The sequence below is a fragment of the Bos indicus x Bos taurus genome, chromosome 7 (genome assembly GCF_003369695.1).
Source record: "Bos indicus x Bos taurus breed Angus x Brahman F1 hybrid chromosome 7, Bos_hybrid_MaternalHap_v2.0, whole genome shotgun sequence".
NCBI classification, from domain to species: Eukaryota; Metazoa; Chordata; class Mammalia; order Artiodactyla; family Bovidae; genus Bos; species Bos indicus x Bos taurus.
The window spans coordinates 69,990,104-70,012,453 of NC_040082.1; the positions used below are offsets into that span (position 1 = coordinate 69,990,104).

At 41.1% G+C, this 22,350-nt stretch overlaps 1 protein-coding gene across 2 annotated transcripts in view; it reads left to right on the plus strand.

Annotated features, from left to right (window-relative positions):
• Nucleotides 1-22,350, plus strand: part of ZNF496 (zinc finger protein 496) — a 46,524-nt gene that overhangs the window by 6,055 nt on the left and 18,119 nt on the right. For both annotated transcript variants that reach the window (XM_027546772.1, XM_027546770.1), the window contains exon 6: nt 3,582-3,658. In XM_027546772.1, the coding sequence (XP_027402573.1) occupies nt 3,582-3,658 (77 nt within the window). The remainder of the gene's footprint in view (nt 1-3,581; nt 3,659-22,350) is intronic.

The following is a 22,350-nucleotide window of genomic DNA, read 5'->3' on the forward strand; positions in this document are numbered from 1 at the left end:
ACCCAGGCCGCCTGCATTGGGAGTGCAGTCTTAGCCACTGGGCCGCACAAGGGAAGAGTCTCAGTCTGTTTCAGCTTTTGATATGCCTTCCTCACTGTTTTAAATCTTCTAATGTGAGAGGTATGTGGCCCTTCCTTTCATTTGAAAAGTTAGAGGCCCTTGTAGGATTGTTCATTGGCCTTATTTCAGTATTGTTGTGTCTCACAGAATAGAGGTCCAAAAAGAGGGAGAGAAATCAGGGAGCCAGCACCACACACAACATTTATCTGTTAAATTTGCTTATGTGGGCAGAGTTTATGGCACCCCAAAACAATTACAATAGTAACCAAAGTTACTGTATAGTAATAGTAATCAAAGATCACTGATCACAGGTCACTGTGACAGATAGGATAATAATGAAAAAGTTTGAAATATTACGAGAACTCTCAAAATGTGACACAGAAACATGAGGTAAGCAAATGCTGTTGGGAAATTGGCACCAGTAGGATTGCTTTGAGGCAGAGTTGCCAAAAATCTTTACTTTTTAAAACACATAATATCTGCAAAGTGCAATAAAATGAGGTATGTCTGGCTACCCATAAAATACTGACTGGGGGGTGAGTTGCCCATGATTTTTTATTTTTTCTTGGCTGCACTGTGGCGTTCACACTCTTAGTTGTGGCATGCAAACTCCTAGGGTTTTTGTTTTTTAATTTTACTTATTTCTTTTTGTCTGTGCCAGCTCTTCGTTGCTGTGAGGGTTTTTCTCCAGTTGGGGTACATGGGCTTTTCATGCAGAGCCCAGACCCTAAGGTGTGCTTCAGTAGTTGCGGCGCATGAGCTCAGTAGTTGTAGTTCCCAGACTCTAGAGCACAGGCTCAATAGTTGTAGCGTACACACTTAGCTGCTCCAAGACTTGTGGAATCTTCCTAGACCAGGGATTGAACCTCCTGCATTGGCAGGTGGATTCTTTGCCACTGAGCCACCATGAAAGTCCAGGGAGTTTTTTTAAGATTTTTTTTTTTTTTTTTTTTGCTGCACCTTGTAGCATGTGGGATCTAGTTCCCTAATCAGGGATTGAATCTGAGCCCCTACATTGGGAGCATGGAGTCTTAAACGCTGGACCACCAGGGAAGTCCCCTGCCCATGATTTTTAGTTGTAATCACCATGGAAAAAATTGGTGCTCTCAGGTGGAAGAGAGTGACCTGTATGGTGTGAGGGTTAGCTCAGGTGGACTTATCACCTTGTACTACAGTTATAGATGGCAGAAGAAAGCATAAGGAGACCAGAAATCCATTCTTGGTGATTCACAGAAATTGTCTTTACTGTAATAAGCTTTGGAGTATAGAAAAGTTACATAGTACGTTTCTTTATGTGTGAAACTATACTAATTTTTGTACAAATCAAATAAACTCCAACCTTTCCTTGGTTAAAAGTCAAGACAGATGTGCTAGTTTTTTGGAGCTGCTGTAATACAGTCCCACAGACTGGGCAGCTGAAACAACAGAAATTTCTGTGTCCTAACATGGTCTTCATTATGTATGTCTGTGTCTTAATCTCCTCTTCTTATGAGAGCATCAGGCATATTGGAAATCCCCCTCCCATTACCTCATTTTAACTTAATTACTGCTTGAAAAATCCTATGTCCAAATATATTCCCGTTCTGAGGTATTGGGGGTTGGGTCTTTAATATGAATTCAGTGGAGATGCAATTCAGCCCACAACCACAGGCATGAGAAACAACCATTTGCCCAGATAAACAATGTTTCCCAGGTGGTACTAGTGGTAAAGAACCCACCTGCCATTGCAGGAGACCCAGGAGATGCAGGTTGAATCCCTGGGTTGGGAAGATCCCCTGGAGGAGAACCACCATGGCAACCCACTCCAATATTCTTGCCTAGAGAATCCCATGGACAGAGGAACTTGGTGGCCTATAGCCCATAAGGTTGCAAAGAGTCAGACACGACTGAAGTGACATAGCATGCATGCCCATGCCAGCAGCCTGGGTTCTACAGGTTCTACAGGTGGCTATGAGAGGGTCTTAAGGAACTGTGTCAGCCTACTCACTTCCTGGTAGAGTTCTGAGATAAGCCAGCTGCTGCGTGTCAAAAGGGTCAGTGCTGCCATTTCCCTGAGCAATAATAAATGGACAAAGAAAGCATGATGAGAGTTAGCTATTAGCAATACCTTAAACGTTCAGGTGATTGATCACTGGGAAGAATTTCCAGTAAAAACCATATAGTTACTAGTCTTGAAGATTTTCCCCAAAATATAGTTTTTATTTAGAGGCTGAAAGCTTTTCAAAGTAATCCTCAAAGTATTGATATGCTCATTTATCATGCTGAAAGGTAGGGTAGGGCTGTGTTTTATCCCTCAGAAGGTGGTAGATATGAGAGCAAAATTAAAACATCCCTTCTTCAAGGGACTTCCTGGGTGGTCCAGTGACTGATACTCACTCTATGCTCACGATGCAGGTGGCTCAAGTTTGATTCCTGGTCAGGGAGCTAGATCCCACATGCTGCAACTAAGAGTTTGCATGCTACAACTAAAGATCCAGCATGCCACAATGAAGATAAAAGATCCAGAGTGCCACAGCTAAGACCTGGCACAGCCAAATAAATTAAAAAAATAATTATTAAAAAAAAATCCCTTCCCCAAATCCATACCCACCAACCCTGAGCTTCTGGCAGCAGAGTGATGAGGCTGCATCCCATAGGGAACTGCTCCCCAAATGTCACTGCTGGCTGAGCTGGCTCCTGTCTTGGGCTCTTGTTCCAAGTAGTCACACCTGCCCCTGTTTGCAGAAAGCTTTGCATCCCAGGTGTGAAAGGTGAGGAGCATTGGCTTCTATTTGGCACTGATTTTGCATTATGAACTGGGGTTAATCTGAATTTTCTCTAAACTGAGAGATGATAGTACATCCTTCCAAGTTAATTCTATGAAAGGAGCACTTTTTGAAACACAGCTCATTTGACATGACTGCACTGCATATACATGAGCCAGGTATATGGCTCACTTCTTGCAGAAGTGCAGGCAGGAGCTTGTCAGGGGAGAGAAATCACATGAGAATATAGCAGAGGCTCTTGATAGCCCAGGATAAGGGAGAGTGAGATGATCCCAATGCTACACTCTACATGTTTTGTGTACATTTTTGTGTGATTAGTGGTTAGGGTATTGTGCCAAGTACTCTTCCAGGAGCATCTAATAGAGATAAGAAAGATAGGCTTCCTTAAGGAGCTTTGCAATTTATAAACTTATAAATGTATAAATTTACATGACACTAGAGTCCCACAAAATCTTTGTTGCCAACAGCTCTTACTGACCTTTTACTCCGTGGAGTTTTAACCTTTATTTCCCTCATATTATGGATGATAGAGCTGAGGTCCCTGGACCTGCAGGGAGTCACATAGCTGGTTGGTGGCAGAGCCAACTGGAACCCAAACATTTCGTTTTAAAGCCCACATTGACATGTCTTAAAGCAAAGCAATAGAAACCCTTATGATTTGCAAATGCTTTTTACGTACATCATCTGGTAATCCTTTTTCTACAGGTAAGAAAAGAGACTCAGATTTTTATGGGATTCTTTTCTGATCTCTTTCAGTCCTGCAAGACACTTCCATTCTTCAGGAAGCGAGTTTGAGGGATGCACAGCAGGTGACTACCTTCCAGCTACCCCCGGTGAGTGATTTCTGGGGCAGTCACTCATGAGCCTTAGTGCTTGGCACATGTGTTTCAGTATCTATCAGGTACTGTGATGATTGTTGAACATACACGACCCAAAGGAGATGAAACTCATATTTCTTATTAAAAATTGATATATCTTTGATTAGTGTGACACACAGGGAGATATTGTAAATTTAATATCTAATGAGCCTTGATATGCATCTTGTGGGAAAAAAGATGTATATTTTGATATTCAGTGTTGTTTTATCACTCTGTTGAAGATAGTTGCTGCCTAATGAACTAGAAATCACCATCATGAAAATCTTTTTTTCTTTTTGGTTTTAAAATATTTATGGTAGTATAGGCATAACAAAATATACTATCTTAACCATTTTTCACATAGTGTTTTTAAGTGTTCAGTAATATTAAACATATTGATATTGTTGTGGAGCCAACCTCTAGTGTTTTTTCATCTGGTGGTGGTGGTGGTTTAGTCTCTAAGTCATGTCTGACTCTTGTGATCCCGTGGACTATAGCCTGCCAGGCTCCTCTGTCCATGGGATTCTCCAGGCAAGAATACTGGAGTGGGTTGCCATTTCCTTCTCCATCTGCCCAAGTTGAAATTCCTCACAAATTAAGTAACTCCCTCCATTCCTCATACCTCCCAGCCCCTTGAAGCCACCATTCTACTTCTATGATTTGACTACTCCAGATATCTCCTATAAGTGGAATCATACAGCATTTTTCTTTTCATGACTGGCTTATTTCATTAAGCATAATGACCTCAAGGTTCATCCTTGAAGTAACATGTGCAGAATCTCCTTCCTTTTTAAGGCTGAATAGTATTCCCTGTTATGTATATAATGCATTTTGTCTGTCTGTTCATTCATTGATGGACACTTAGGTTGCTTCGGCCTTTTGGCTATTGTTAGTAATGCTGTTCTGAGATCATGGTGCACATGAAATTTATATATTTTTAATTTTTTTACATAACTAAAATCACATATAGTTCAATTTACATGAAGTTGAATCTCTTATACTCATAAGAGATCCCTTACACTTTTATACTAAGTATAAGATTGCTTATACTTTTATACTAAGTAATATTTGTTATTGTTCAGTCACTAAGTGATGTCTGACTTTTTCTGACGCCATGGACTGTAGCATGCCAGGCTTTCCTGCCTTCACCATTTCCTGGAGTTTGCTCAAACTCTTGTCCATTGAGTCAATGATGCCATCCAACCATTTCATCCTCTTGTCACTCCCCTTCTCCTCCTGCCCTCAGTCTTTCCCAGCATCAGGGTCTTTTCCATTGTGTCCGCTCTTCGCATCAGGTGACCAGAGTTTTGGAGCCTCAGCTTCAGCATCAGTCCTTCCAATGAATATTCAGAACTTATTTCCTTTAGGATTGACTGGTTTGATCTCCTTGCAGTCTAAGAGACTCTCAAGAGTCTTCTCTCACACCACAGTTTGAAAGCATCGGTTCTTCAGCACTCAGCTTTCTTTATGGTCCAACTCACATCCATCCATACATGACTGCTGGAGAAGCCATAACTTTGACTATACAGAACTTTGTTGCCAAAGTGATGTCTCTGCTATTTAATATGCTGTCTGTGTTTGTCATAGCTTTCCTTTCAAGGATCAAGTGTCTTTTCATTTCATGGCTGCAGTCACCATCCACAGTGATTTTGGAGCCCAGGAAAATAAAGTCTGTCATTGTTTCCATTGTTTCCGTATTTGCCATGAAGTGATGGGATTGGATGCCATGATCTTAGTTTTTTGAATGTTGAGTTTTAAGCCAACTTTTTCACTCTCCTCTTAGAGCCTCTTTAGTTCCTTTGTGCTTTCTGCCATTAGGGTGGTATCATCTGCATATCTGGGTTATTGATATTTCTCTCATATTTCACATGTTAGTAAGGTAGTCCTCAAAATCCTTAAAGCTAAGCTTCAACAGTACGTGAACCAAGAATTTCCAGATGTACAAGCTGGATTTAGAAAAGGCAGAGGAACTAGTGACGAAATTGCCAGCATCCATTGGATCATAGAACAAGCAAGGGAATTCCAGAAAAATGTCTATTTCTGTTTCATTGACTACGCTACAGCCTTTGACTGTGTGGATCATAACAAACTGTGTAAAGTTCTTAAATGGCAACATCTTGTGAAAATATACAGTGTCACAACTAGCGAGTTGACATGGATACATAAAGGATACAGGTCATTTGCTTCATTGGAGAATCCTTCATTTTGCCTTTTATAACCAAACCCACTTCTCTTTTACACCATGCTCTCATCTTTCTCTGACAACTATTAACTTGTTTTACATCTCTGTAATGCTTACTCCTTAGAAGAAAAGTTATGACCAACCTAGATAGCATATTGAAAAGCAGAGACATTACTTTGCCAGCAAAGGTCCGTTTAGTCAAGGCTATAGTTTTTCCAGTGGTCATGTATGGATGCGAGAGTTGGACTGTGAAGAGAGCTGAGCGCCGAAGAATTGATGATTTTGAACTGTGGTGTTGGAGAAGACTCTTGAGAGTCCCTTGGACTGCAAGGAGATCCAACCAGTCCATTCTAAAGGAGATCAGCCCTGGGTGTTCTTTGGAAGGAATGATGCTAAAGCTGAAACTCCAGTACTTTGGCCACCTCATGCAAAGAGTTGACTCATTGGAAAAGACTCTGATGCTGGGAGGGATTGGGGGCAGGAGGAAAAGGGGACGACAGAGGATGAGATGGCTGGATGGCATCACCGACTCGCTGGACATGAGTTTGAGTGAACTCTGGGAGATGGTGATGGACAGGGAGGCCTGGCGTGCTGCGATTCATGGGGCCGCAAAGAGTCGAACGTGACGGAGTGACTGGACTGAACTGAACTGAACTGAATGTTGCCGTTTCAAGAAAATTATATGAATGGATTCATACAGTATGTAACATTTGGGAATTTACAGCATAATTCTGTGGAGCTTCAGCCAGGGTTTTGCATGTATCAGTAGTCTGTTCCTTTTTTAGTACTGAGTAGAATGTCTTGGTACGGCTATACTACAGTTTGTTTAACCAGTCACCCATTGAAGGACATTTTGGTTGTTTCTAGTTGGGGCTGTCTTGCTGATCCTGTTCACAGTGCCAATTGTCTCTCTTTTCACACTGTCCACACTGTTCGCTGAACCCAGGGTAGGCAAGGCACAAGCTAAGAGGCTGGAAGAAGACTTGAGGAGCCATAGGAACTGCAGACATGTTTATTCTTTCCTGGCTGGCATGGCAGCCATAATACAGCCTCTCTCCTGGCTGTTGTGGGAGCCATAGCAGCAGCCACAATGTAATCATAATGTAGCCATAACAGAGCCATAATATAATCTCATATACCATAATCATGATGTTCCTCCAGCATGGCCCCAATGTAGCAGCAGCCAGAGTTTTTCATGGTGAAGCTCATACAGGGATACCCCACAAAGTAGCCAAGGGAGTACCTCATGAGTGCATGTGCAGTGCTATAAAAATGATTTCAACTGTTAATAGTCATTATTTACAAAATGTGGGGTGAGAGAGCCTGAACACAGCCATCTTGGCTAATTTGCTCTCTCCCCACAGAGGCCATTTTGCATAAAGCTGCTGTAAACATTTGTGTACAGGTTTTGTGTGAATGTCAGTCTTTGTTTCTTTGGGATAAATGCTCAGGCATGCAGTTGTTAGGTTTAATGGGAAGTGTATATTTAGTTTTGTAGGGAAACTTTTATTTTCCAGAGTAACTTCCTTTTCAAGAGTAACGGTTCCATTTTGCATTCCTGTGAGCTATGTATGAATAACGACATTGTCTACATCCTCTCACTGTTCATTATTGTCACTTTTTTTTTAGCCATTCTGATAAGTGATATTGTGGTTTAAATTTGCATTTCCCTCAAGGCTAATAAAGTTGGGTATCTTTTCCTATGCTTCTCCACTATCTGAATATCCTCTTATGTGAAATGTTTCTTTATGACTTTTGCCCATGGTTCTAACTGGACCATTTACTTTTTTACTATTGTTTTAAGAACTCAATATATATTTGTCCTTTGTTGGATATGTGTTTTGCAGATTTTTCCTCTTACTCTGAAACTTGTCTTTCCATCCCTTTAACAGAGTTTTTAACAGAGCAAAAGTGTTAAATCTGGATTAAGTCCAGGTTGTTAGTTTTTCCTTTTAAGTATCAGGCTTTTGGTATAAAGTCTAAGAACTCTTGGCTTAGTATTAGATCCCAAAGATTTTCTCCTATTTTTTCCTAAAAGTGAGATAGTTTCACATTTTACATTTGAGTCCTTTTTACCTTTAATCCATGATCTGTGATCCATTTACATTTAAGTCCATGACCTCTAATTTTGTATAAATGTGAGATTGAGGTCAAGGTTCATATTTTTTACCAGTGGATGTCCAGTTGCTCCAATACCATTTGTTGAAAAGGCTGTCTCTCCCCCACTGAATTGCTTTTGTCCCTTTGTCAAAAATCTGTTGAGCATATTTGTGTGAGTCTTTTCCTAGGTTCTCTATTCTGTTCCATTGATTTATTTGTCTCTTTCTCTGCTAGTACTGTACAAGTTTGATTACTGTAGCTATATGCTAAGTCTTAAAGTTGGGTAGATTGATTCTTTTATTTTATTCTTTCTTTTTCAAAATTATTTTAGCTATTTTAATCCCTTTGATTTTAGCTATTTTAATTCTTTTCTCTGTAAATTTTAGAATAATCTTGTCCATGACTACAAAGGATCTTACTGATATTTTGATAGGGATTTTGTTAAACCAACCTATATTTCAGTTTGGGGAACATGGGCATTTTTATCATCTGAGTCTTCCAATCTGTGAATGCAATATTGTTCTTCATTTACTTTTTTAAACATTTATTTCATCACTGTTATATAAATTCTTAGATTATACATTTTCTATGTGTTTTGTTAGATTTAGACCTAGGTACTTCACTTTATCAGCAGTTGTAAATTATAATATATTTAAAATTGTGGTGACAACACATTTATTTATAGGATAAGAAACATACTTGATTCTTGTAAGTTTATTTTGTATTCTGAGACCATGCTAGAATCATTGGTGAGTTTAAGAAGGGTTTTGGTGGGGTTTTGGCTTTTGTTTTTAATTTTAAGCAGTTCTGGATTTTCTGTACAATTATGTCATCTGCAAATTAGGGCAGTTTTATTTCTTTCTTTTCAGTTTTTATTCTTTTATTTCCTTCTCTCGCCCTATTCCACTGGATAGAACTTCCAGCATACTGTTGAGTAGCAGAGGCGGGAACAAATCTCCATCCTTGCCCTATTCCCCATCTTGAGGGGAAAGCATTTAGTCTTTCACAGTTAAACATGTTAGCTGTAAAATTTAAATAAATTCTCTTTATCAAGTTGTTCAAGTTTCTTAATTCCTGTTTTTCTGGAGTTTTTATTATGTGTGATTGTTGAATTTGTCAAAACCTTTCCTTTATCAGTTGATATGATTATTTGAATTTTCTTTAGACTGTTAATATTGTGGATTGTATTGATTGACTTTTGAATTTGAACCAGCTTTTCATCCCTGGAATAAATGCTTTCTTGTCATTCATGACTTCTTGATGTGAAATTCTCTTTATATATTGCTGAATTTTATTTGCTATTATGTCATTAAGGATTTTTTATTCTTTATTCATGAGAGATGTCTGTCAGTGGTTTTTGTTTGTTTTCTTTACTGTCTTTGCCTAAATTGGCCAGGGTAATACTAGCTTCTGAAGATTAACTGTAAAGTGTTTCCTCTTCTTGTTTTCTAAAAGAGATGGTGTAGAATTAGTGTTCATTCTTTGAATGTTTGGTAGGATTCTTCAGGGAAACTACATGAACTATAAAGATTTGAGGGTGGAGTGGGGTGTGTGTGGTATTTTAATTATAGATTCAACTTCCTTAATGGTATAGGACTGGTCATGCTATCTATTTCACAATGGATGAGTTGTGGTAATCTGTGTTTTTCTTTTCCTTTTTAAAAAATATTTATCTATTTATTTGGCTGCATCAGATTTTAGCTCCAGCATGCAGGATCTACATTGCAATGCAAAAGCTTTAGTTATGGCACATGTGCTCTAGTGTTTGTGGGCTCAGTTGGCCCCAAGGCATGTGAAATTTTAGTTCCCTGACCAGGGATCAAACCTGTGTCTCCTTCATTGGAAGACAATATTCTTAACAGGTAAACCACCAGCTGCTGCTACTGCTGCTGCTAAGTCGCTTCAGTTATGTCCGACTCTGTGCAACCATAGACAGAAGCCCACCAGGCTTCCCCATCCCTGGGATTCTCCAGGCAAGAACACTGGAGTGGGTTGCCATTTCCTTCTCCAATGCATGAAAGTGAAAAGTGAAAGGGAAGTCACTTAGTCGTGTCTGACTCTTAGCGACCCCATGGACTGCAGCCAACCAGGCTCCACCGTCCATGGGATTTTCCAGGCAAGAGTACTGGAGTGGGGTGCCATTGCCTTCTCTGGTAAACCACCAGGGAAGTCCCCAAATGTAAGCTTTTCTTATGTAAGCATTTTCATGCTATACTGCTTTAACAACATCCCACAAATTGTAGTACAGTGTGTTTTTGTTTTATTATCAATCACTTTAGTGTATTTTTAAATTCTCTTGAGCCTTATTCTTCACCATACTTTAGAAGTGTGGTGTTCAGTTTCCAAAGATTTGAAAATTTTCCTTTTATGTTTCTATTATTGATTTCTAGTTCAATTTCATTGTTTTCAGAGAACATATTGTATGATTTCAAATTTGTTGGGAGTTTCTCCTCTTCTTCCAGGATTTTGATGATCCAGTATAGGGTTGTCTAGTTTATATTCTGTGAGCATTTAAATTAAAAAAATGTTGCAGTTGTTGAGTGAAGTAGTGTATAAATGTTGCTTAGATCTTATTTTTGATGGTGCTATTGAGTTCTATATTCACGCTTCTTTTCTTTTTTAAAAAAGTTGCTTTTTTTTTTTGACTTTACTGGATCTTTGTTGCTCAGTTTGATTCAGTAGCTTGGTTCTGTCTGACTCTTTGCAACCCCATGGACTAGAGCATGGTCCATTACCAACTCTGAGAGCTTGCTCAAACTCATGTCCATCAAGTCGGTGATGCCATCCAACCATCTCATCCTCTGTCGTCCCCTTCTCCTCCTGCCTTCTATCTTTCCCAGCATCAGGGTCTTTTCAAATGAGTCAGTTCTTCCCATCAGGTGGCCAAAGTATTGGAGCTTCAGCTTCAGCATCAGTCATTCCATTGAATATTCAGTGTTGAATTTCTTTAGGATTGACTGCTTTGATCTCCTTGTAGAACGAGGAACTCTCAAGAGTCTTCTCCAACACCACAGTTCAAAAGCATCAATTCTTTGGCATTCAGCTTCTTTACAGTCCAACTCTCACATCCATACATGACTACTGGAAAAACCATAGCATTCACTAGGTGGACCTTTGTCGGCAAATTAATACCTCTGCTTTTTAATATGCTATCTAAGTTGAACATAGTTTTCTTCCAAGGAGCAAGTGTCTTTTAATTTCATGGCCACAGTCACCATCTGCAGTGATTTTGGAGCCCAAGAAAATAAAGTCTCTCACTATTTCCATTGTTTCCCCATCTATTTGCCATGAAGTGATGGGACTGGATGCCATGATCTTAGTTTTCTGAACGTTGAGCTTTAAACCAACTTTATCACTCTCCTCTTTCACTTTGATCTAGAGGTTCTTTATTTCTTCTTCACTTTCTGCCATAAGGGTGGTGTCATCTGCATATCTGTGGTTATTGATTTCTCCCAGCAATCTTGATTCCAGCTTGTGCTTCATCCAGCCTGGCATTTCACATGATGTACTCTGCAGAGAAGTTAAATAAGCAGGGTGACATTATACAGCATTGACTTACTCCTTTCCCAATTTGGAACCAGTCTGTTGTTCTATGTCCAGTTCTAACTGTTGTTTCTTGACCTGCAAACAGATTTCTCAGGAGGCAGGTAAGGTGGTCTGGTATTTCCACAGTTTCTTGTGATCCACACAGTCAAAGGCTTTGGCCTAATTAATAAAGCAGAAGTAGATGTTTTTCTGCAACTGTCTTGCTTTTTCTATGATCCAGAGAATGTTGGCAATTTGGTCTCTGGTTCCTCTACCTTTTCTAAATCCAGCTTGAACATCTGGAAGTTCATGGTTCTTGTATCGTTGAAGCTTGGCTTGGAGAATTTTGAGCATTACTTTGCTAGTGTGTGAGATGACTGCAGTTTTGAGGTACCTTGAACATTCTTTAGCATTGCCTTTCTTTGGGATTGGAATGAAATTTTTCAAGTCCAATGGTCACTGCTGAGTTTTTCAAATTTCTGCCATATGGAGTGCAGCACTTTCACAGCGTCATCTTTTAGGGTTTGAAATAGCTCAACTGAAATTCCATCACCTCCATTAGCTTTGTTTGTAGAGAAGGCCTGCTTGATTTTGCATTCCAGGATGTCTGGGTCTAGGTGAGTGATCACAGCATCATGTTTATCTGGGTCATTAAGATCTTTTTTGTATAGTTTTGTGTATTCTTGCCACCTCTTCATAATATCTTCTGCTTTTGTTATGTCCATACCATTTCTGTCCTTTATAGAGCCCATCTTTGCATGAAGTGTTACCTTGGTATCTCTAATTTTCTTGAAGAGATCTCTAGTCTATCCCATTCTATGTTTTCCTCTATTTCTTTGCATTTATCACTGCATTTCTTACCTCTCTTTGCTATTCTTTGGAACTCTGCATTCAGATGGATATATCTTTCCTTTTCTCCTTTGCCTTTAGCTTCTCTTTTTTTCTCAGCTGTTTGTAAGGCCTTTGCAGACAGCCATTTTGCTTTTTTGCATTTCTTTTTCTTGGGGATGGTCTTGATCCCTGTCTTCTGTACAATGTCACAAACCTCCGTCCATACTTCATCAGGCAGTCTGTCTGTCAGATCTAATCCCTTGAATCTATTTCTCACTTCCACTGTATAATCGTAAGAGATTTGATTTAGGTCATACCTGAATGGTCTAGTGGTTTTCCCTACTTTATTCAATTTAAGTCTGAATTTGTCAATAAGGAGTTCATGATCTGAGCTCCCGGTCTTGTTTTTGCTGACTGTATAGAGCTTCTCAATCTTTGGCTGCAAAGAATATAATCAGTCTGATTTTGGTATTGACCATCTGGTGATTTCCATATGTAGAGTCTTCTCTATTAGTCTTTGCCCTGCTTCATTCCTTATTCCAAGGCCAAATTTGCCTGTTATTCCAAATGTTTCTTGACTTCCTACTTTTGCATTCCAGTCCCCTATAATGAAAAGGACATCTTTTTTTGGTGTTAGTTCAGAAGTTCTTGTAAGTCTTCATAGAACCATTCAACTTCAGCTTTTTCAGCGTTACTGGTTGGGGCATAGGCTTGGATTACAGTGATATTGAATGGCTTGCCTTGGAAATGAACAGAGATCATTCTGTTGTTTTTGAGATTGCATCCAAGTACTGCATTTCAGACTCCTTTGTTGACCATGATGACTATTCCATCTCTTCTACGGGATTCTTGCCCACAGTAATAGATATAATGGTCATCTGAGTTAAATTCACCCATCCAGTCCATTTTATTATTATTATTTTTTTTTTTGCATCCAGTCCATTTTAGTTTGCTGATTCCTAAAATGTCGACGTTCAGTCTTGCCATCTCCTGTTTGACCACCTCCAATTTGCCTTGATTCATGGACCTGACATTCCAGGTTCCTATGCAATATTGCTCTTTACAGCATCGAACTTTGCTTCTGTCACCTGTCACATCCACAGCTGGGTGTGCTTTTTGCTTTGGCTCCATCTCTTCATTCTTTCTGGAGTTACTTCTTCTACTGATCTCCTGTAGCATATTGGGCACCTACTGGCCTGGAGAGTTCATCTTTCAGTGTCCTATCTTTTTGCCTTTTCATGCTGTTCATGGGGTTCTCAAGGCAAGAATACTGAAGTGGTTTGCCATTCCCTTCTTCAGTGGACCACATTTTGTCAGAACTCTCCACCATGACCCATCCGTCTTGGGTGGCCCTACACAGCATGGCTCATAGTTTCATTGAGTTAGACAAGGCTGTGGTCCATGTGATCAGACTGGTTAGTTTCCTGTGATTGTGGTTTTCAGTCTGTCTGCTCTCTGATGGAGAAGGATAAGAGGCTTATGGAAGCTTCCTGATGGGAGAGACTGACTGAGGGGGAACCTGGGTCTTGTTCTGATGGGTGGGGCCATGTTCAGTAAATCTTTAATCCAATTTTCTGTTGATGGGTGAAGCTGTGTTCCCTCCCTGCTATTTACCTGGGGCTAAACTATGGTGGAGGTAGTGAAGATAATGAGGACCTCCTTCAAAATATCCCATGCCAAGCACTGCTACACTAACTGCCCCAAACCCCGCAACAGGCCACTACCAACCCACACCTCCGCTGGAGACTCCTGGTGCACAGAAGGTTCTGTTTGTGCCCTGCAAGAGTCTATTTCCCAGTCCTGTATAAGTTCTGGCAGTTCTATGGTAGGGTTAATGGCAACCTCCTCCAAGAGGACTTACGCCATACCCAAGTCTGCTGCACCCAGAGCCCCTGTCCCTGTGGCAGTCCACTGCTGACCCATACCTCCACAGTCAGTCAGCTCAGTCATGTCCAACTCTGCAACCCCATGAACCTCAGCACGCCAGGCCTCCCTGTCCATCACCAACTCCCAGAGTCTACCCAAACCCATGTCCATCAAGTCAGTGATGCCATCCAACCAGAGAGTCAGCTCTTTGCATCAGGTGGCCAAAGTATTGGAGTTTTAGCTTCAACATCAGTCCTTCCAATGAACACCCAGGACTGATTTCCTTTAGGATGGACTGGTTGGATTTCCTTGCAGTCCAAGGAACTCTCAAGAGTCTTCTCCAACACCACAGTTCAAAAGCATCAATTAATTCTTCTGTGCTCAGCTTTATTTATAGTCCAACTCTCACATCCATGCATGACTACTGGAAAAACCAAAGCCTTGACTAGACGGACCTTTGTTGACAAAGTAATGTCTCTGCCCTTTAATATGCTGTCTAGGTTGGTCAACTTTCGCTTACTTTCCTTCCAAGGAGTAAGCGTCTTTTAATTTCATGGCTGCAATCACCAGGAGACACTCAAAACAGTTCTGTCTCAGTCTCTATGGGGTCCCTGGGTCCTGGTGTGCACAAGGTTTGTTTGAGCCCTCTGAGCGTCTCTGACAGGAATGGGGTTTGATTCTAAATGCGAATTTGCCCCTCCTACCCTCTTGCTGGGGCATCTCCTTTGCCCTTGGATTTGGGGTATCTTCTCACAGCTGCTCGAGCACCACACAGCCGCCATTCCAGTGCCTTCTGTCTTGCTGAGGTTTCTCTGACCTTGGATGTGGGGTACCCGGTCACGGCCACTCCAGCAAAGTTTAGCCGCAGCTCCTGACCTTGGATGTGGGGTATCTCCTCAGTTCAGTGTAGGCTTCAAACTCCTATGAGAATCTAATGTTGCCACTGATCTGATGGGAGGCAGAGCTCAGGCAGTAATGCAGTGATGGGGAGCATCTGTAAATACTGATGAAGCTTTGCTCACTTGTCCACCACTCACCTCTTAACTGTGTGACCTGGTATCTAACAAGCCACAGACCGGTACCAGTACATGGCCCGGGCACTGGGGACCCCTGGACCAGGGTGATCAGACATGACCTAGGGGGTGGTAAGGGATGAGGAACACAATCAGTTGTGGAAGACAGAAGATTCTGGTTAAACCACTCTGCTGTGCTAAGCTTAGTTGCTGGTTAAACTGACTTAATGCTGAAATTGGGTTTTATGAGGAAGTGCACAGAGGGCATAGGGGAAGGTTCAGGAGCCTGACTAAAGTTTGATCAAGCAAAGAATTTTTGTCATATAACTTTTTAGTGATAGTGTTGCAGAAAAAATATGGCACACAGGAGAGGATGGTCATGTCCTAGGTCTTGAATGATTCCCTGGGACAGTCCACCAAGTGAGGGTCCTTGGCTTTGTGCAGGAGGGAATACACTAGCAGACCATAGTAAAGTGGAAGTGAGTTTAGAGAAATACACACTCTGTAGATGGGCTTCCTTGGTAGCTCAGGCGGTAAAGAATCCTCCTGCAGTGTGCAAGACCCAGGTTTCATCCCTGGATTGAGAAGATCCCCTGGAGAAGGGAATGGCTACTCACTCCAGTATTCTTGCCTCGAGAATGCCATGGGGTCACAAAGAGTCAGACATGACTGAGCAACTAACATTTTAACTTTCACACTCTGTGGACAATGTGGGTCATTTCAAAAGTTGAGAGCAGCAGCCCCAGAGCATGAGGTCAGGGTCTGGGGAAGTACGAGGCGCTGGGAGAAAATACTCCACAGTGTATATGGTCTGGGAAGGCAAGAGTGGCCCTGAGGTGTGATGGTGGTTATTTTTATTAGCTGAGTAACTTCATAGGCTAACGAATGGGAAGATTATTCTAATTTGGGGAAGGAGCAGAGATTTCCAGGAATTGGGCCACCACTCACTTTTTGGCCTTTTATGGTTGTCCTCTGAACTGCCGTGGCCTCTGTGGATATGTCATTTAGATACTAATGTGTTTCAAGAGTGTATAATGAGGCTCAAGTCCACTAGAAGGGAAATCTTCCACCCTCCTGGGCTTAGTTGGTTCTAACCCATTTATATCCTATTCTGTTGTTAATGGTTGTGTCATAATGGTTGTGCCCTGCCCTCTTCCTTCCTGTCTCACTTTCTCTAGGTATTATACGGAACTTATCCCAATGCTTTACATCCCTTCACCCTTCCCATTTTATAATACGATTGATTTAAATATTTTTTCTGCATACATTAAGAACCATGTCTGATACTTAGAACTATGTTAGACAGTGTTACAACCTTTGCTTCAACTGTCAAACATTATTTAATAAACCTAAAAAGAAGAAAAGCCTATTGTCTTTGCTCATATTTTGGCTTAACATTTTCTTCCTTTCTTATGTTCCACAATTCCTTTTATTGTTTCCTTGTTTCCCTTCTGTTTAGGGAACTTTCTTTAGCCATTCTTTTAAGATAAATCTGCTGGTGGCAAGTGTAACTATTTTTTATTCCTCTGGGAATGTCTAGATTTTCCCTTCACTCCTGAAGTATATTTTCATCAATATAAAATCTACAGTTGACAGTTATCTTTCAGCACTTGATAAGTACGTTTCGTGCACAGTTTCTGACCAGAAATCTGCTATCACATGAATTTCCTTTCTTCCTATAGGAAAGATCCCATTTTTTAAAATTTTGTCTTTAGGTTTCAGAAGTCTCTTATGATGTATCTTCTGGGTCCTTCACTATCTCCTGGAGTTTGCTCAAATTCATGTCCATTGAGTTGGTGATGCTATCTAACCATCTTATCCTCTGCTGCCCTCTTCTTTTGCCTTCAGTTTTCCCCAGCATCAGGGTCTTTTCCAGTGAGTTGGCTCTTCACATCAGGTGGCCAAAGTATTGGAGCTTCAACACCAGTCCTTCCAATCAATATTCAGGACTGATTTCCTCTAAGATCTACTGGTTTGATCTCCTTGCAGTCCAAGGGACTCTCAAGAGTCTTCTCCAACACCACAATTCAAAAGCATCAATTCTTTGGCTCTCAGCTTTCTTTATGGGTCCCACTCTCACATCCCTAAGTGACTACTGGAAAAACCATAACTTTGATTGTGGACCTTTGTTGGCAAAGTGATGTCTCTGCTTTTTAATAAGCTGTCAAGGTTTGTTATAGCTTTTCTTCCAAGGAACAAGCGTCTTTTAATTTCATGGCTGCAGTCACTTTCTGCAGTGATTTTGGAGCCCAAGAAAATAAAATCTGCCACTGTTTCTACTTTTTACCCATCTATTTGCCATGAAGTTATGGGACTGTATGCCAGGATCTTACTTTTTGGAATGTTGAGTTTTAAGCCAGATTTTTCACTCTCCTCTTTCATCCTCATCAAGAGGCTCATTAGTTCTTTGCCTTCTGCCTTCAGAGTGGTATCATCTGCATATCTGAGCTTATTGATATTTCTCCTGGCAATCTTGATTACAGCTTGTGATTCATCCAGCCCAGCATTTAGTCTGATGCACTCTGCATGTAAGACATACTCCCTTCCCAATTTTGAACCAGTCTCTTGTTCCATGTCCAGTTCTAACTGTTGCTTCTTGACCTGCATACAGGTTTGACAGGTAAGGTGGTGTGGTATTCCCATCTCTTTAATTGCGCTCATTAAGTACAACTAAAATCCCAGGAAATTATACATTTTTTAAAAACACAGTAAAATCTTAAAGGTGGAGAGAGGAAAACGAGCAGGTAGGCTACCATATTACTGATAGGTGAGGGAACAAATCAAGCTTCCTCCTTAACTTGTCTCCATTGGCTCCAAAGTCAGAGGGCTCCTGAGGGGGGTTGGTAGTTCCTGATACTGGTTGGTAGTTCCTGATATGGTCTCCACTGATGCAGTGGTGGTAGTGGGGAGGACTGTTAGCAGCAGCAGGGACGGAAGTTCCAGATCCCTGCTTGGCATTCTCTGAGACCACCCCAGTGGGGGTGTTTAGACACTTCATTGCAGCCTAATGAGGGTGGAAGTTTAGACTCTCACTCACTCCTATTATGAACAAGGTTGGAGAGTTTTTTTCTGTGGTGCTTGGCTGGAGTAGAGCAGGTATTGTCTGTCTAGCTACTTTCTCAGTCCTGTGCCTGAGAGAACAGGCTTTTGTTAAGGTTTTATTTTTATCTGTGCCTATTGGGGTTTTCATGCCTGGAAAATCCCATGGACCGAGGAGCCTGGTGGGCTACAATCCATGGGGTCGCAGAGAGTCAGACACGACTGAGCAACTTCTGTGTATTGGGGTTTTGGAGTCACTGGCTCCTTCAGCTTCAAGTTTTGATTTAATATATGAGGCCGAAAGAAAAATGAGGGTACTCACCACTGTTGTTCCTCCTGATCCAAGGTTTCTAGCTGGTGTCCCTCTCTTTCTCCACTTTTCATAGTCTGCTGTGTTTGCTTGTTTTTTAATATATCATTTCCTAGGATTTTAGTTTTACTTAGTGGGAGCACTTAAAGAAAGGTATGTCTCCTCCATCTTCAAGAAGGAAACAGAGGTTCTCCTCTGCAAATCTGATTTTAAGTGGACCTGTATATTTCCCCCACCCATTCCTCTTATAAAAATTGGCATGATTTTAGAAAAGCAAAACAATATTACATGTTTCCAGTTTTCTGAGATTTCTGAGTGTTTTCATTAATTTCTTTCTTTTCTATTTTTTCTGATTTCTTTCATATTTCATCAATAGTGTCAGTTACTATCTTTTCCTTATCAATTTCTCATATGGAGAGACTTCCCAAGGAGGGGGAAAATAAAACTTTTTCCTCTACTTTCTAAGGTTTAGTGGCCAGGAAACTGCAAATTGAACTAATAGAAGACAGATTAACAGGTGAAAATTTTTTATTTTGTATGCCTATGGGATGCCTTACCAGATCCAGAGATTTGTATACCACTTTAACCACGTGTGTGTGTGCTCAGTCATGTTAGACTCTTTGTGATCCCAAGGACTGTAACCCACCAGGTTCCTCTGTCTATGGAATTTTTCAGGCAAGAATACTGGGAGTGGGTGGCCATTTCCTCTTCCAGGGGATCTTCCTGTCGCAGGGATCAAACCGGAGTCTCTTGTGTCTACTGCTGCTGCTAAGTCACTTCAATCATGTCCGACTCTGTGCGACCCCATAGACGGCAGCCCACCAGGCTCCCCCTTCCCTGGGGTTCTCCAGGCAAGAACACTGGAGTGGGTTGCCATTTCCTTCTCCAATGCATGAAAGTGAAAAGTGTAAGTGAAGTCACTCAATCATGTCCGACCCTCAGCGACCCCATGGACTGCAGCCTGCCAGGCTCCTCCGTCCATGGGATTTTCCAGGCAAGAATACTGGAGTGGGGTGCCATTGCGTTCACCAGCAGGCAAATTCTTTACCACTGCACCACCTGGGAAACCCATTTTAACCACAGGCAGTTCATTTATGGAGAAATGACAAGAGGATTTTGAGCTTCAAGGGCTAATAAATTGTGGGAAGGTAGATATGTAAACTAATGGAAGATAAAGATGATTTAGTTAAGTTCACTATGCTGTCTCTGGGCTGATAAGAGTCTAGAATTCTGTCTGGTGATTAAGTCACCTTACCTCCCTGGTAGGAGGGGAGGCATACTTTCACAGAGGAACATTTATGACCTGCCTTTAGGCAAATGGGGGGAGGGTACTTTTTTTTGCAGTCTTTCTGTTTATCCATTCCCTACAACTCAAAGATCTTTGGGCCAAAGCAGTGTATTTCAGGGCGGCGTATTTCCTTTAAGACCAATAATAATTTCTCTCCTGCAGGCCCTTGAGAGGAGAGCCTGTGACTTCCTGAGCCTTGTCTTCCATTCTGTGGAACTTATCTTGAAGGACAGATTTCTCTCCCCCACTGGCCTCTGGCTAGCAATAAAACCCCTTGAGAAATGTGAGCTCTCAGGTTCCACCCTAGACCTGCAGAGGCAGAATGTGCATTTTTACCAAGGTGCTTGAGTGATATGTATCCAAGTTTGAGAAGTCCAGTTCCAAACTGATTCAGCCTTAGAAAGTTTTGATTTTTTTTTTTTTTTTTTTTTCCTTGCTGCACTGCACACCATGCAGGATCTTAGTTCCCTGACCAGGGATTGAACCCATTCCCCCTGCAATGAAATCAAGGAGCCTTAACCACTGGACTGGCAGGGAAGTCCCTGAAATATTGTGTTTATTTTTATTTTTAACTTTTTCTTTGGCATTGATATCAATTTGGGGGAAGATTGCCAGGATAGTAGACTTGCAAAGAGCCTTACTTTATTTATTTGTAATTTATTATATTTTTATTTTTGGCTGTGCTGAGTCTTCATTGCTGCCAGGTTTTCATCTAGTTGTGGTGCACAGACTTCCCATTGCAGTGGCTTCTCTTGTTGCGGAGCATGGGCTATAGGGCATACAGGCTTCATGTGGGCTTAGCAGTTGCAGCTCCTGGGCTCTAGAGCACAGGTTCAATAGTTGTGACACATGGACTTAGTTACTGTGTGGATCAGGGATGGGACCCATGTCACCTGCATAGGCAGGCGGACTCTCTACCACTGAGCCACCAGGGGAGCCCTGGTCTTTGCTTTAATTCCCCCATCCTCGGTCACTTTCTCTCGCTTGTCCCTCCCTCTCTCCCACTGTCTTTCTGTCTCTGCCTCACCTCTACCCACCCCCTCCCCCATTTTTTTTTCCCCAGAATTTTTAGGGAGTTATATGTAGAAATTCTACCCCTTTTATCGCTTTGTTCATGCCAAGGGGGCATATTTCCTAAAAGCCAGGGCAGTTCCTTGCATAACCATAATGCAGTTACTACATTCTGGAAATTCAGCATTGAAATAGTAATCTTAGACCGTCATGCTTCCCAATTAGTTGTCCTGTGTCTGACATTCTCTCCTTGGAATTTCAGTGTTTGCACAGTGTCAACAGTTCTGAAGGGTGAAGACTAGTCATACTGCAGACTCTGCTCGGATAGGTTTTAACTCACATTGAGATTCAGGTTGCATGTTTTGGTGGAAGTGCCAAGCTGGGTAGTGTCTTTCCCCGTGTGGCATGTTTTGGCCATTGAAGTGGTTTTCCCTATATGGGTGATGCCAACTCTGACCTCAGGGGTAAGGATCTCAGGTGATTTTTAATGTGACCCACATATGTAGAATTTATGTATAATTGTTACATAGGTATTTTTTAATATTAATGTTGTTTTTAAATCTTTGTTGAAATGATGGCTGAAGATGGTCTCTATATTTTCACTTTTTTTAATCTAGTTTTTGTGCTATAATTTGCATACAACACACCTATTTTTGGACATGAATCTGAGTAAACTTTGGGAGATAGTGGAGGAGAGGAGCCTGGCATGCTATAGTCCATGAGGTTGCAGAGTCAAGACATGACTTAGCGACTGAACAACAACAACACCTGTTTTAAATGTAAAGTTTAGAGAGTTTTTGACAACTGTCTACCCATGTAACCATTAACCAATCAAGATATAAAACATCTCCATCATCCTAGGAGTTCCCTGTGTCCTTTTGCATGCTCTTTTTCCCAGACCAGCATTGATTTCCTTTTTGTCACAATAAGGTTTGTTCTTGTTTTAAATTTTTATATAAATGGAATCATATAGTATGTATCTTTGGAGCCAGGCTTCTCTTTCTCAGCCCAGTGATTTAAGCATCATTCATCCTGTGTGTATTAGTAGTTTGTCCCTTCTTATTGCCGAGTAGTATTCTGTTGTATAACTGTGTCACAGTTAGTTTATCCAGGGTAATTCTCTGGCAGTCCAGTGGTTAAAACTCCCCTCTCACTGTAGAGGGCCCACACTGGTCAGGTAACTAAAATCCCACAAGCCATATAGTGTGGCCAAAAACAAACACACATAGTTGCTTTATCCACTGACCTGTTGGTGAATATTTGGGTCACTTCAGCTTTTGAATGTTATGAATGAAGCTTTTATGAACCTTCATATGCAAGTCTTTTTGTGAATATATGTTTTCCTTTCTCTTGGGCAATTACCTAGGAATGAATATGGTATATACACTTGCCATAGGGGAAGTGTATATAATGAATTATAGAACTGGCTGTTTTCTATAGTGATCTAACCACTTATACTCCTACCTGCAATGAATATGAGTTCCAGTTTTTACATTTCTTCAC